The 12,925-nt window shown below is 37.5% G+C and overlaps 1 protein-coding gene across 10 annotated transcripts in view; it reads right to left on the reverse strand.

The window, feature by feature from the left end:
• The window catches only part of SNX14 (sorting nexin 14), a 124,443-nt gene that overhangs the window by 55,532 nt on the left and 55,986 nt on the right, over positions 1-12,925 (reverse strand). For all 10 annotated transcript variants that reach the window (XM_023254160.2, XM_045057808.1, XM_019830924.3 and 7 more), the window contains 4 exons: positions 8,354-8,555; positions 6,183-6,266; positions 3,972-4,072; positions 1,837-1,948 (listed from right to left, as the gene is read on the reverse strand). In XM_023254160.2, the coding sequence (XP_023109928.2) occupies positions 1,837-1,948; positions 3,972-4,072; positions 6,183-6,266; positions 8,354-8,555 (499 nt within the window). The remainder of the gene's footprint in view (positions 1-1,836; positions 1,949-3,971; positions 4,073-6,182; positions 6,267-8,353; positions 8,556-12,925) is intronic.

Raw genomic sequence — 12,925 nt, forward strand, 5'->3', positions numbered from 1 at the left:
GGGAGCACCTGGGTGGCTCAGTTGGGTGAGTGTCTGACTTTGGCTCAGGTCATGATCTCATGGTTTTTGAGTTCAAGCCCCACATCAGGCTCGCTGCTGTTAGCGCAGAACCCACTTGGGATCCTCTGTCCTCCTCTCTCTGCCCCTCCCCTGCTTGTGCTCTCCCTCTCAAAAATAAATATTTAAGAATAAAAATAAATAAAATAAAATGTAGATTATTTTATGACACGAAAACCACCTAACCCTCTCCCACCAGACTATTTCTCCTTTCTACCCCCATTAACTACTCCTCTCTTAGACTTCTCCAAGTTCCTTAAATGACGAGCTTTATTCTCTTTGCTTCTCTGTCTCTTCTACATGCTCTTCCTGAGTCAAATTATGTGCTCAATCTGACTTCATGTAACACTCAAATCTCTACTGCTTGCCTGTCTCCTGGCCTCTCCTACCTTACAAAACCTCTCACTGGATTCTATAAACTCAACAGGTTCAGAACTACCCTTAATTTATTCCTTATCTCAGCAAGTAACAGCATCCATCCAAATGTTTAAATAGAAAATCTGGATCACATCTCTGATCATTTCTTCTTCTTTAGTCAATCCTAGTTGGCAATCAAGTCTACCCAATTCTGTCTTCTAAACATCATATATAACCAAATATGAAACGTTCTCCCATTTTCCCCTGATAAGAAAACCTCCACATACAAATACTAAGTATTTTGGCTCTGACCGAATGTACTAATTTGAAGAGATACAGATGAAAGCCAAATGCCCACTTGCAACATTTAATTCATTTATTTACTTCTATATATACTTCAGATTATATTATATAAAATATATTTAGAAATATTGCTTTACTCCATTATTATCTCTTTTTTTTTTAATGTTTATTTATTTATTTTGAGAGAGAGAGCTGAGGAGGGGCTGGGAGAGACGGGGAGAGAGATCCCCAAGCAGTACCTGCACTGTCAGCACAGAGCCTGATGTGGGGCTTGAACTCACAAACCATGAGATCATGACCTGAGCCCAGATTAAGAGTCAGACACTTAACCAACTGAGCTACTCAGGTGCCCAGGTGCCCCTACCTCCATTATTATCTTTAACAATCCAAATTTTTCCTGCCTTTATCTCTGTGGTCTATACTGAACTTTATGTAAAACAAACCATGCTGCATATATTCTGTGTCTTGCTTGTCATTCATCATCACGTTTTTAAGATTAACAACGTTGTTGCAAATAGCTACACGTTATAGGTATTCATTTTATGAATCTACCACAATTTATCTGTCTACTCTATTGGTGATGAACTTTGTATTATTTCCAGTTTTAGTGACTGGTTATAAACAATAATGCTATGAACATTCTTTAATATGAATATAAGATTCTCTAGAGTATATATCTCAGAGAGGAACTACTGGGTCATTCAGTTCTATACCAAACTGTTTTCCCAATTAGTTTCCAATTTATATTCCTACTAACAGTGTATAATAAGTCTATTAGAATTTGATACATGGTTTCACTATATAAACTACTCTTCCTTCATTAATCTGAAAATGCTGATTATTTCAGTTTATCCACTTCTTAAAAATTTTTAAGTATGTTTATTTATTTTGAGAGACAGAGACAGAGCACACCCATGGGGAAGGGACAGAGAGAGAGGGAGAAAGAGACAATCCCAAGCAGGCTTCACACTGCCAGCATGGAGCCTGATGCAGGGCTCAAATTCATGAACCGTGAGATCATGACCTGAACCGAAATCAACAGTCAAACACTTAACTGACTGAGCCACCCAGGCACCTCTCAGTTTATCCTCTCATACATGACTCTTTAAACTGACTTACCAAGATTTACATCTGGTAGTATCTTATCAAGAAATTGTGTTTCCCCGCCATTGGGGGAGAGAAAATCCGCCAGAAGTTGACTATTACTCAGTTCTGGGTGCTGCAGAAGTTTCTTAAATGAAAAAGGAAAAAAAAAAGGGAAAAAACAGCTTAATAACCAGAAGGGTGATCAAAACTATATTAAAATGATTAAAAAAAAACAATTATAAATCCTCAAAAGCTATTTTATCTGCAGAATAACAAAACTACATTTGTAGAAAGAATATATCACATAGCAGATAAGACTTCAACCTCTACAGTCAGACATGAAACAATTTGAATTCTGGCTCTCTTCCATTTACCAGTGAGGTATCCCTAGAAAAGTTCCTAAACTACCTAAGGGTTTCCTCAAGTGTAAAATGAAGATAATACTACTCCTTACTTTATAACGTTATTATATAAAACATTTAGCACAGTACCTGATACACAGGAAGATTGAACATTAGCTAATATTATTTCTGTGTCTCAACTATAAAACAAGTACTACAATATCTTGATAATTAAAAGAAGTTGGCACAAGGGTTTTGAAGAAAACTAAATGTAGAAATGTGAACTTGAAAAATTTGTTGTCTGTTCTTCTTGCAACACTATTTTCTTACAAGATAAACTGACTTTTTAAAGCCAAAATTAACCCAGTCTTACCTAATATTGTTTTGTAACTTGAAACAGTTGCAAAACTTTATAAGCAGAAATCTGTATAAATGAAATACCAGTAACAGCAACCTTTAGCTCCATATCACCAGAAAATACTCTTCTAGAATGCAGTACTTCCAATTCTTAGAAAGATTTAGTCCATTCAAATAATGGGTTAATGGTATCAACAAAGGCAAAGGTTAACATTCCTATATGCTGCATTCAAATATCCTTGCAGACGTTAATAAAGTTAATAACATAATAATAATAAAATATTTCATATTTCAATTTTCACGCCACCAAAAACTTATATAATGAATATTTTCTGGGCTGAAGTATTCAACAGTTTAAACACAAGAAATAAAGTGTAAATATTCCTTTATACTGTTGAGTATTTTTTTAACTTAAAATACTTACTTTGGGCAAAGAGGCATCCAAATTTAACTGAATAGTTAATAAAATCTAAAAAATTTCATGGCCAAATAAAGAAAAGGTTTTTTTAGGGGGCATCTGGGTGGCTGAGTTGGTTAGGCGTCTGACTTTGACTCAGGTCATGATCTCACCGCCCATGAGTTCAAGGCCCACATCGGACTCTGCTGTCAGCACAGAGCCTGCTTGGGGATCTTCTGTCTCCCTCTCTCTCTGATCCTCCCCCACACCTTCTCTCTCAAAAATAAACAAACATTTAAAAAAAAAAGATTTTTTTAACAAAACAAAAAAAGTAACAAGTATCCACTCTTTGGTCTTAGGCACTTGATTAAAGAAAGATGGTCATTAATTTTATATTAGTCTCAAGTAAGCAACTTTTTTTTTTTGAGAGAGAGCAAGCGAGCACACGAGCGAGCATCCACAAGAAGGAGAGGGATGGAGGGAGAAGAAGAGAGAGAATCCCAAGCAGGCTCTGGCTGTCAGTGCAGAGCCCAATGCAGGGCTCAATCTCACAACTGTAAGATCATGACCTGAGCCGACACCAATAGTCAGATGCTTAACTGACTGAGCCACCTAGGCGCCCCTCAAGTAAGTAACTTTTAAATTGACTGCATCAACAATGGAAAACACATACCAATTACATTGTTTATATAACACCATGTGCACACACTAAAAAATAAAATAAAATTTGGACACCTGGGTAGCTCAGGGGGACCCTGGGTGGTTCAGTCGGTTAAGCATCTGACTCTTGGTTTCAGCTCAGATCGTGATCTCACAGTTCGTGGGTTTGAGCCTAGCATCAGGCTCTGCACTGGCAGTGCAGTGCCTGCTTGGGATCCTCTGTCTCTCTCTCTCTCTGCCCCTCCCCTACTCACTCTCTCTGTCTCTTTCTCAAAAATAAATAAACTTAAAAAGAAAAGAATTTTAGAAGTCCACATTGACAGGTATTTATAAAGCAAAATATATACATACAAGAGAAAAAAGATTAGAGAATGCTAGGATTAGCAATGTTTTAAATTAAGTTACTACTATACCTGTAGATATTCCTGAAATTCTTCTCTCTTTGACTTTAAGAATTCATAATTTTTGGGGCCAATGATCCTCTTGGAAGGAAGCTGGGCATCAGGAAATGTGCCTGAAATTTATATATATGTAAGTTATTACTATGTTCTGCTACCATCTTTAAAACCTAATTTATAATTCACTATGGCAAAATCAGATTCACAATGCTCTTACAGAGATGTGGCATTATCCTTTAAGTAATCTTGACAAAATCCATGAGCTTCACTTCAGAAGTCCAAACCAAAGAACCTGAATATACAGATATCCAAAATTTCACCAACTCTTCATTGACAAAGACTTATTTAGCCTTCAATACTAGTAAAAAAGCTCCAAAAACTTATCATGAGATTATCTTGAAGTTGGTGGGATTCTATTCAACAAAATCTTACAAAGAAACACCTACTCTATCATGGGAGAAAAGGTAGCATTCTGCTAATACTATACAAACTTAAAAAAACAAAATTTAAAAACCATGGACATTCAGGGCACCTGGGTGGCTCAGCTGATTGGGCATCTGACTTCGGCTCAGGTCGTGATCTCATGCTTCATGGGTTAGAGCCCCGTGTAGGGCTCTGTGCTAACAGCTCAGAGCCTAGAGCCTGCTTCAGATTCTGTCTCCCTCTCTCTCTGCCCTGCCCCCTCTTACTGTGTCTCTGTCTCTCAAAAATGAATAAATGTTAAAAAAAAAATTAAAAAAAAAAATAAAAACAAAAAACATGGACTTGCTTTCTCAAATAGGGCTGACTGGAAATTTAAATACCAAAAAAGAAAAATATTGTTGGGAATCCAATCAACTTAGGTTGATCCAGGACTTTAAAGTATAGGATAAATTATCTTCTCTCAACTCTAAACCCAAAGGAAAATTTCTCAGAGAAAGAACGAGATAAGAATGACATTGCACAAAACTGGCAGAGAAAAAGAAACACCATTTTTTAAATTTATTTATTCATTTATCTATCTATCTATCTATCTATCTATGAGAGAGCAAGCAGAGGGGGGCAGAGGAAGAGAGAGAAGAGAATCTTAATTGTGTAGAGCCCAATGCAGGACTCAACCCCACGATCCTGGGATCATGACCTGAGCCAAAATCAAGGATCAGACGCTCAATCGAGTGAGCCACTCAGGTGCCCCAAGAGAAAACCATTTAAAGACAAGTACAAATTCAAAATCTAAGCAAAAAGATTGGAATGGGACCTTGTATTTTTTTTTTTTTTTTACCTTCCTGTAGTCTCTTTATCAAGTGTTTTACTTAGAGCACTTAGTAAAGAAGGGTAAAAAAGGTTCCTGTCCTCAACAGAGAACCAACCTGAATTTGGATCAGGGACACTCCACAAAGCTGGTCTAAAAGAAAAAGATTCAGAACACACAAATAGAACTCACCAATCTACATGCAAAATGACTGGAAATACTTTATAACTACATCCTTGATATTAACTAAAATAGATCAGACAGACTGAGAGGTGAAGAGAATACCTAAAAAAAGGAAAGTGCTCCCCTTTTCTGATTGATCTAACCTTAAAAGAAATATTACAAGTTTTGTCTTCATATCTAAATCTAAGAGCTAAATCAAAACATTTGTCATGATTCAGAGCAAACATGTTTATCAAGAAAGATGGTAGTAAAAGAGCAGAGCAGCTCTAAAATGCCTGGTTTAACTTCTCTGCCACATGGAAATAAACAAAAATTAAACTGGAGAGAGAAACTTTTCTACAATACAATTAAACAATAGCTATCTTTTAAATTTTAATATTATTGAGGTGCCTGGGTGGCTCAGTCAGTTAAGTGTCCAACTTTAGCTCAGGTCATGATCTTGCAGTTTGTGAGTTCAAGCCCCCGGTGTTGGGTTTTCTGCTGACAGCTCAGAGTCTGGAGCCTGCTTTGGATTCTGTCTCCCTCGCTCCCTGCCCCTCTCCCGCTCGTGCTCTCTCTTTCCCTCTCTCTCTCATAAATATTTTTTTAAAAATTAATAAGTAATACATGTATACTGTAAAAACTTCAAAAATATTTGTAAGCAGAAATAAGATAAAAACAGTACATTCCTATATTAACAGCAGTGTACATAAGTGTTAAGTATTACACTTCTCTGCATAATTACTTAAAATAAAAAAATGAATCTAGTTCAACAGCTTTTTCAAGAAAGCTAATACTAAAATGTAATGTTTTATACAAAAAGGACAACATACCATGAAACTCTGTTAGTTTTGATTCAAGTACATAGAATTCAAGATATCTTCTATAGACAGACCAATGTTCAGGCTCATGCCCAACTGTAAATTGAATGGATACACAGTAAGTAATAAATAATTTTATAAACTACTATCAGAAATTCTTCCAGTCTTAATGATTTATTATTCCTTAACATCACATTATTAACATATTTTATCCCATATCTTAATTTTAAATTTCTTAAGGGACTGATAAACTTCACCTATTTATGAAGTTATCTCAAAACACATTTTTCTAGAAAAGAATCATAGAGCTGACAGAAATTTAAAACAATTATACAGTCAAGATTTTTAAGTGTCACAGAAATAAATTATGTATTTCATAAAAACTTGTAATCAATTTTGGGTCCCTCAAATATTTACCAATTGTCCTGATCTAATACAGTATAGAACAGCACTATCAAACAGAACTATCTGCAATTCTGAAATGTTCTCTATTATCTGCATTAATATAGTAGATATTAGCCACACGTAGTTATTGATCACTTGAAATGTGACTATTGTAAGTAAGGAACTAAAATTTTAATATAATTTAACTTTAACTGGTACATGAGGCTAGTGGCTACCAAACTGAATAGCACAAACTAATGGTTTACACAATGAGTTGAGTCAGACTGCCTATTCCAATCCCAGCTTCCCCATTTATTAAGTGAACTAGAACAAATAACCTCACTGTGCCTTAAGTTGCTTAGAATAAAAATAATTGGGGCGCTGGGGTGGCTCAGTCAGTTTAGCATCTGTCTCTTGATTTTGGCTCAAGTCATGATCTCAGGATCATGGGATTAAGCCCCGTGTCAGGCTCAGCACTGAGTATGGAGGCTGCTTGGGATCTCTCTCTTCTTCTTTCTTTGCCCCTCTACCTCTCTCTCTCTCTCTCTCTCTCTCTCTCTCTCTCTCTCTCTCTCTCTCTCTTTCTCTCGGTCAAGAACAAATAAATAGGGGCGCCTAGGTGGCTCAATTGGTTAAGCGTCCAACTACAGCTCAGGTCATGATCTTGTGGTTTGTGGGTTCACACCCCACATCGGGCTCTGTGCTAACAGCTCAGAGCCTGTAGCCTCCTTCGGATTCTGTGTCTCCTCTCTCTGTCCCTCCCCTGCTCACACTCTGTCTGTCTGTCTGTCTCTCTCTCAAAAATAAATAAACATTAAAAAGTTTTTTTTAAAAAGAACAAATATTTTTAAATAAAAAAAAAAAGAAAAACAAATAAGGGGAATTATTAGCACTGACCTTCATGCTGTAATACTTCATCAGTCCTCTCTCAAAACCATTTCCTAACACTGCCATTTTCTTTCCTTCTTTCACCACAAACAGTTCCCTCTTCCTGAGCTCAATTTTATCTTTCTGTTCATCATTCCCAAAATGTGCACAAGTTTGATGTGCTTTTGTTTACACTGAATGCCCTACTTCTTGGGCAAAAGCCAGGGTGGTGTCTGTTATCTCATCATGGATACTATTTACACCTATATCTATTAGTCCACACCTGAAACAACCAAAAGAAGACAGGAAAACATGATGAAAACTTCTCACATTGTGTTTTATCACATTTTTATAAATTCTAATTAGCCCACAACAATGGAGGAGGAGAAATGCTGTCTTAATGAAAGTGGTATAATACCCGATATAGTGCTATGTGGGTTACTAATAATAAGTATAATGGCTAATGATGGTAGCAAAACCATTAAAAGAACATTACATAAAATGCCCTGCTGCATTGTCAGGTGTCTCACAGGTGGCATATGCATTGGTTGAACAAACTAATTAGTTAAGTGGTACTAGAGATAACCTAGAAAAGCCTAAGTTTTCATTCAATTTTCTGTTCGGACACTTATCTTTTGAATGTTTGCTTATTTTTGAGAGAGAGAGGAGGAGAGGCAGAGAGAGAAGGAGATAGAAGATCCCAAGCAGGCTCTGCACTGACAGCAGATGCAGGGCTTGAAACCCATGAACCGTGAGATCATGACCTGAGCCAAAGACGAACGCTCAACCGACTGAACCAACCAGGCGCCCCCAGACACTTATCTTTTGGACATGCAGTCATACTCAATAGTTAGAAATGGCAAAATGTTTACCATTCCTGACAAATAGACTAACTGGCGCCTTTTAAGAAATGTATTCAGAGAACTTCCTACCTGCTCTTCTATCATTTCTTTCAACATCAATACAAAACACAGGTATTCTCTCCTTCTTCTCCTTCCTTTCAGAGGAGGGATCTTCAAAAAAGTCTACATATGGGATGCTAATTTTCCATGCAGCAAGGTTTCGGGGAGTATTAGGTGTGCTCACAGCTTCCACTGGAGAATCATCTTCCATTACAACAATACCTTCTTCAATCTAGAAAAAAAATCATCAGAAAAAAATTTTAACAATTCCAGGTCCTCAGACCTATAGCATACAAGATACAACTATAAAGAATGTGCCCATATAAATTCCTAATTTTCTACTACTTATGAAATTAAAAGATACTAAATTTTCTACTAAAAATATAAAGATAAATTAAAACTAACAAGTTACTAGCATCAACTCCAGGTTCTGTCGTATCACCTATATGTGCAAATTCCATAGAAAGGAGAAAATAGGCACTTCAGAGATTAACGATATTGAAAATACACAAGTATAAAAAAATATTTAACTTTGGTAATAAGAAGAAAAAATTAATGTACTGATATTTTTTCATTTTGACAATATGTATTTAGAAAGAACCATAAAACAGTTTCAACTAAGTACAGGTGGTCGCTGACTTGATAGTTAAACTTATGATTTTTCAAATTTACCAAGATGCAAAAGCGATATGCATTCAGCAGAAACTATACTTTGAATTTTTTAAAAATTTTTTGACGTTTATTTATTTAATTTGAGAGAGAGAAAGAGCACAAGCGGGGGAGGAAGAGGAACAGAGAGAGAGGGAGAAAGAGAGAGTCCCAAGCAGGTCCTGAGCTGTCAGCATGGAGCATGATGTGGGACTTGCAAGGTAAACAACCAATACATTACACAACCATTGTTTTTACTTTCAGTACAGTATTCAATAAATTACATAAGACAGTCAACACCTTATGATACAATGGGCCTTGAGTTAGATGATTTTGCCCAACTGTAGGCTAATGTTAAGTGTTCAGAGCTTGTTTAAAGTAGGTTATTTTCAACTTATAATGGGTTTATCAGAATGTAATCCCATTGTAAGTTGAAGAAGATCTTTTAACTCCTTTCTGGGAATGCAGTCTAATGAAAGTATTTATTCCAAGTCAATCTTTTTAAAACTGTGGAAAAGATACAAGTATAAATATATTCACTACAGCTTAAGTAATGTCAAAAATGAAAAATGGCCTGAAAGGGATCCACTTTCATAGAATTAAGGTTATTTTTTCATCTCTTGGCTTCTAAAATTTTCATAATATAAATGTCTAAAATAATATTTTAAAATATTACATGAAGAACAATTATTTTTAGAAAGAAATTTTATTTTATTTTATTTATTTATTTTTTAACATTTATTCATTTTTGAGACAGAGAGAGACAGACCATGAACAGGGGAGGGTCAGAGGGAGAGAGGGAGACACAGAATCCGAAACAGGCTCCAGGCTCTGAGCTGTCAGCACAGAGCCCGACACGGGGCTCGAACTCACAGACCGCGAGATCGTGACCTGAGCCGAAGTCGGACGTCCAACCGACTGAGCCACCCAGGCGCCCCTAGAAAGAAATTTTAAACATGTTCTAGAACTACACATACAGGGGTGCCTGGGTGGCGCAGTCGGTTATGCGTCCGACTTCAGCCAGGTCACGATCTCGCGGTCCGTGAGTTCGAGCCCCGCGTCGGGCTCTGGGCTGATGGCTCGGAGCCTGGAGCCTGTTTCCAATTCTGTGTCTCCCTCTCTCTCTGCCCCTCCCCCGTTCATGCTCTGTCTCTCTCTGTCCCAAAAATAAATAAACGTTGAAAAAAAAAAAAAGAACTACACATAAAGGAGGAAAAACTGTCCCAACTTAATTAAATTAGAAGAAATCCTCTAGAGAAGCCTGGATGCCTCAGTAGGTTATGTGTCTAACTCTCGATTTCGGCTCAGGTCATGATCCCACAGTTTGTGGGTTCGAGCACTGCACCGTGCTTACACTGTGAGTGCAGAGCCTGCTTAGGATTCTTTCTCTCCCTCTCTTTGCCCCTCCCCTGCTCATGCTCGCTCGCTCACTCTCTGTCTCAAGTAAACATTTTTAAAAAATTAGAAAAACTGGGATGCCTGGGTGGCTCAGTTGGTTAAGCGTCTGACTTTGGCTCAGGTCATGATCTCACAGTCTGTGAGTTTGAGCCCTGTGTCAGGCTCTGTGCTGGAGCCTGCTTTGGGTTCTGTGTCTCCGTCTTTCTCTGCCCCTCCCCCACTTGTGCTCTGTCTCTTTCTCTCTCAAAAATAAATAAAAATTTTAAAAAACTGGCAAAAAAAAAAAAAAGAAGAAGAGAACCTCTGAATTGGCACATTAAAACACCTGGTCACTTATACATCTAAAATTCATGTTAAAGAAAGCCAAATATTACAGATAAAACACATCCATCTTGAATATACTTTTTTAAGGCAATGAGTCAAAGATTTCTCGTACTTAACAAGAAATCTGAAAAGTCTATTCTGAGCAAACCAGTAGTGGAGAGAGATTTATTTCCACAATTTTAGCACCCTAACTTTCACTCTCAATTCTACTTCTTCCCACACCTGGCAGTCACCTTTTTTTTTTTTTGTTAAGTTTTATTCATGTTCCTAATGTTTATTTATTTTTGAGTGGGTGGAGGGACAGAGAGAGGGAGACAGAGGATCCAAAGCAGGTTCCACACTGACAGCAGAGCCAGACTTTGGGCTCGAACCCACAAACCATGACATCATGACCCGACCCAAAGTCAGATAATTAACCAACTGAGTCACTCAGGTGCCCCAGTTTTATTTATTTTGAGAAAGAGAGAGAGAGAGAGAGAGAAAGGAGCACACACAAGTGGGGTAAGGGCAGAGAGGCAGAGAGAGAGAGGCAGAGAGAGAGAGAGAGAGAGAGAGAGAGAGAGAGAGAGAGAGAGATCCAAGCAGATTCTGCACTGTTAGGGCAGAGCCTGATGCAAGGCTTGAACTTATGAACCACAAGATTATGACCTGAGCCAAAGTCAGATGCTTAACTGAATGAGCCACCCAGGTGCCTCAGCCACCTCTCTTCTAAGTGAATTCTCCTCTCCCACAAAGTCCCTTAGCAATTATTCTTTTTTTTCTTTTAATTTTTTTTAAATGTTTATTTATTTTTGAGAGAGAGAGAGAGACAGCACACGAGCAGGGGAGGAGCAGAGAGAAAGGGAGACACAGAATCTGAAGACAGGCTCCAGGCTCTGAGCTGCCAGCACAGAGCCCGACGCGGGGCTCGAACTCACAAACCATGAGACCATGACCTGAGCCGAAGCCAAACGCTCAACCAACTGAGCCACCCAGGCGCCCTGCAATTATTCTTTTCTTTCTTGTTCTAAAATGGCTTTCCATAATCCCTAATAAGACTGTTGGTGATCTTAGGAGGACTTCTTAATACTCTATTGAAAACAAAGTCATCAATTCCTAAAAAGGAAGGAAAAGAAACCATAAAAACAGATAATATGTGTTGGGTTTTGCCTTTTTGGGATAAGGCTATCTCCTTACACACCTGACACAAAAACAGAGAGAATTTGTGAGTGAAATGCCCACTCCACCATTTGGAGCCTGAGGTACAGGGCAGCATTTTCCATGGCTATTACAACTGTATTTTTGTCTATGGATTCAGCTTCTGAGATATAAGAAGGGTAAATCAATAATAAAATGATAAATAATTTAACAAGTTGACTAAATGCCAAAAAATAGACATTCTTGGGGTACCTGGCTAGCCCAGTCGGTGGAGCATGTAACTCTTGATCTCAAGGTCATGAGTTCAAGCCCCACACTGGACTCCATGCTGACAGCTTAGAGCTTGGAACCTGCTTCAGATTCTGTGTCTCCCTAGCTCTCTGCCCCTCCCCCACTCACGCTGTCTGTCTCTCTCAAAAATAAATAAAAACATTTAAAATTAAAAAACAAATTTAAAAAATTTTTAAAAATAGACATTCTTTTTTTAGAAATGTTTTAATGTTTTATTTATTTTTAAGGCAGAGACAGAGCATGTGTGGGGATGGGGCAGAGAGAGAGGGAGACACAGAATCTGAAGCAGGCTCCAGGCTCTGAGCTGCCAGTACAGAGCCCGACGCGGGGCTTGAACTCATGAACTATGAGATCATGACCTGAGCCGAGTTGGACACTTAACCAACCGAGCCACCCAGGCACCCCCAAAAAATAGACATTCTTAAATAAAAAGAACTTCCCCAAAATCAATCTAAGAAAGAAAATGGGAGAACAAAATTCTTAGCAACATAAAAATATCAATGAAACAAAGGACGTTTTAAAATGTATTACTGTTACTGCTACCATTTAAAAGGTGTTTTTATCAAAAGAGGTTAATGAATAATCTCTATTTAGAGAATAATTATTCTAGTTAGAGAAATATTTATTTCTTCAAAGAATTTTGATGTTATATGATATTTTTTGAAAGTAAATAAATATTATAAACCAAAATTTTATGAAAAGGAAAACCAAGTACTTTCTTGTTTTCAAATAGATGTTCCCTCTACAAAGAGAATAGAGAATAAGGGCAGCAGAAGATAAAAGACAAAAAGATGTCCCCCTATT

Source organism: Felis catus, chromosome B2 (genome assembly GCF_018350175.1).
Source record: "Felis catus isolate Fca126 chromosome B2, F.catus_Fca126_mat1.0, whole genome shotgun sequence".
Lineage (NCBI taxonomy): Eukaryota > Metazoa > Chordata > Mammalia > Carnivora > Felidae > Felis > Felis catus.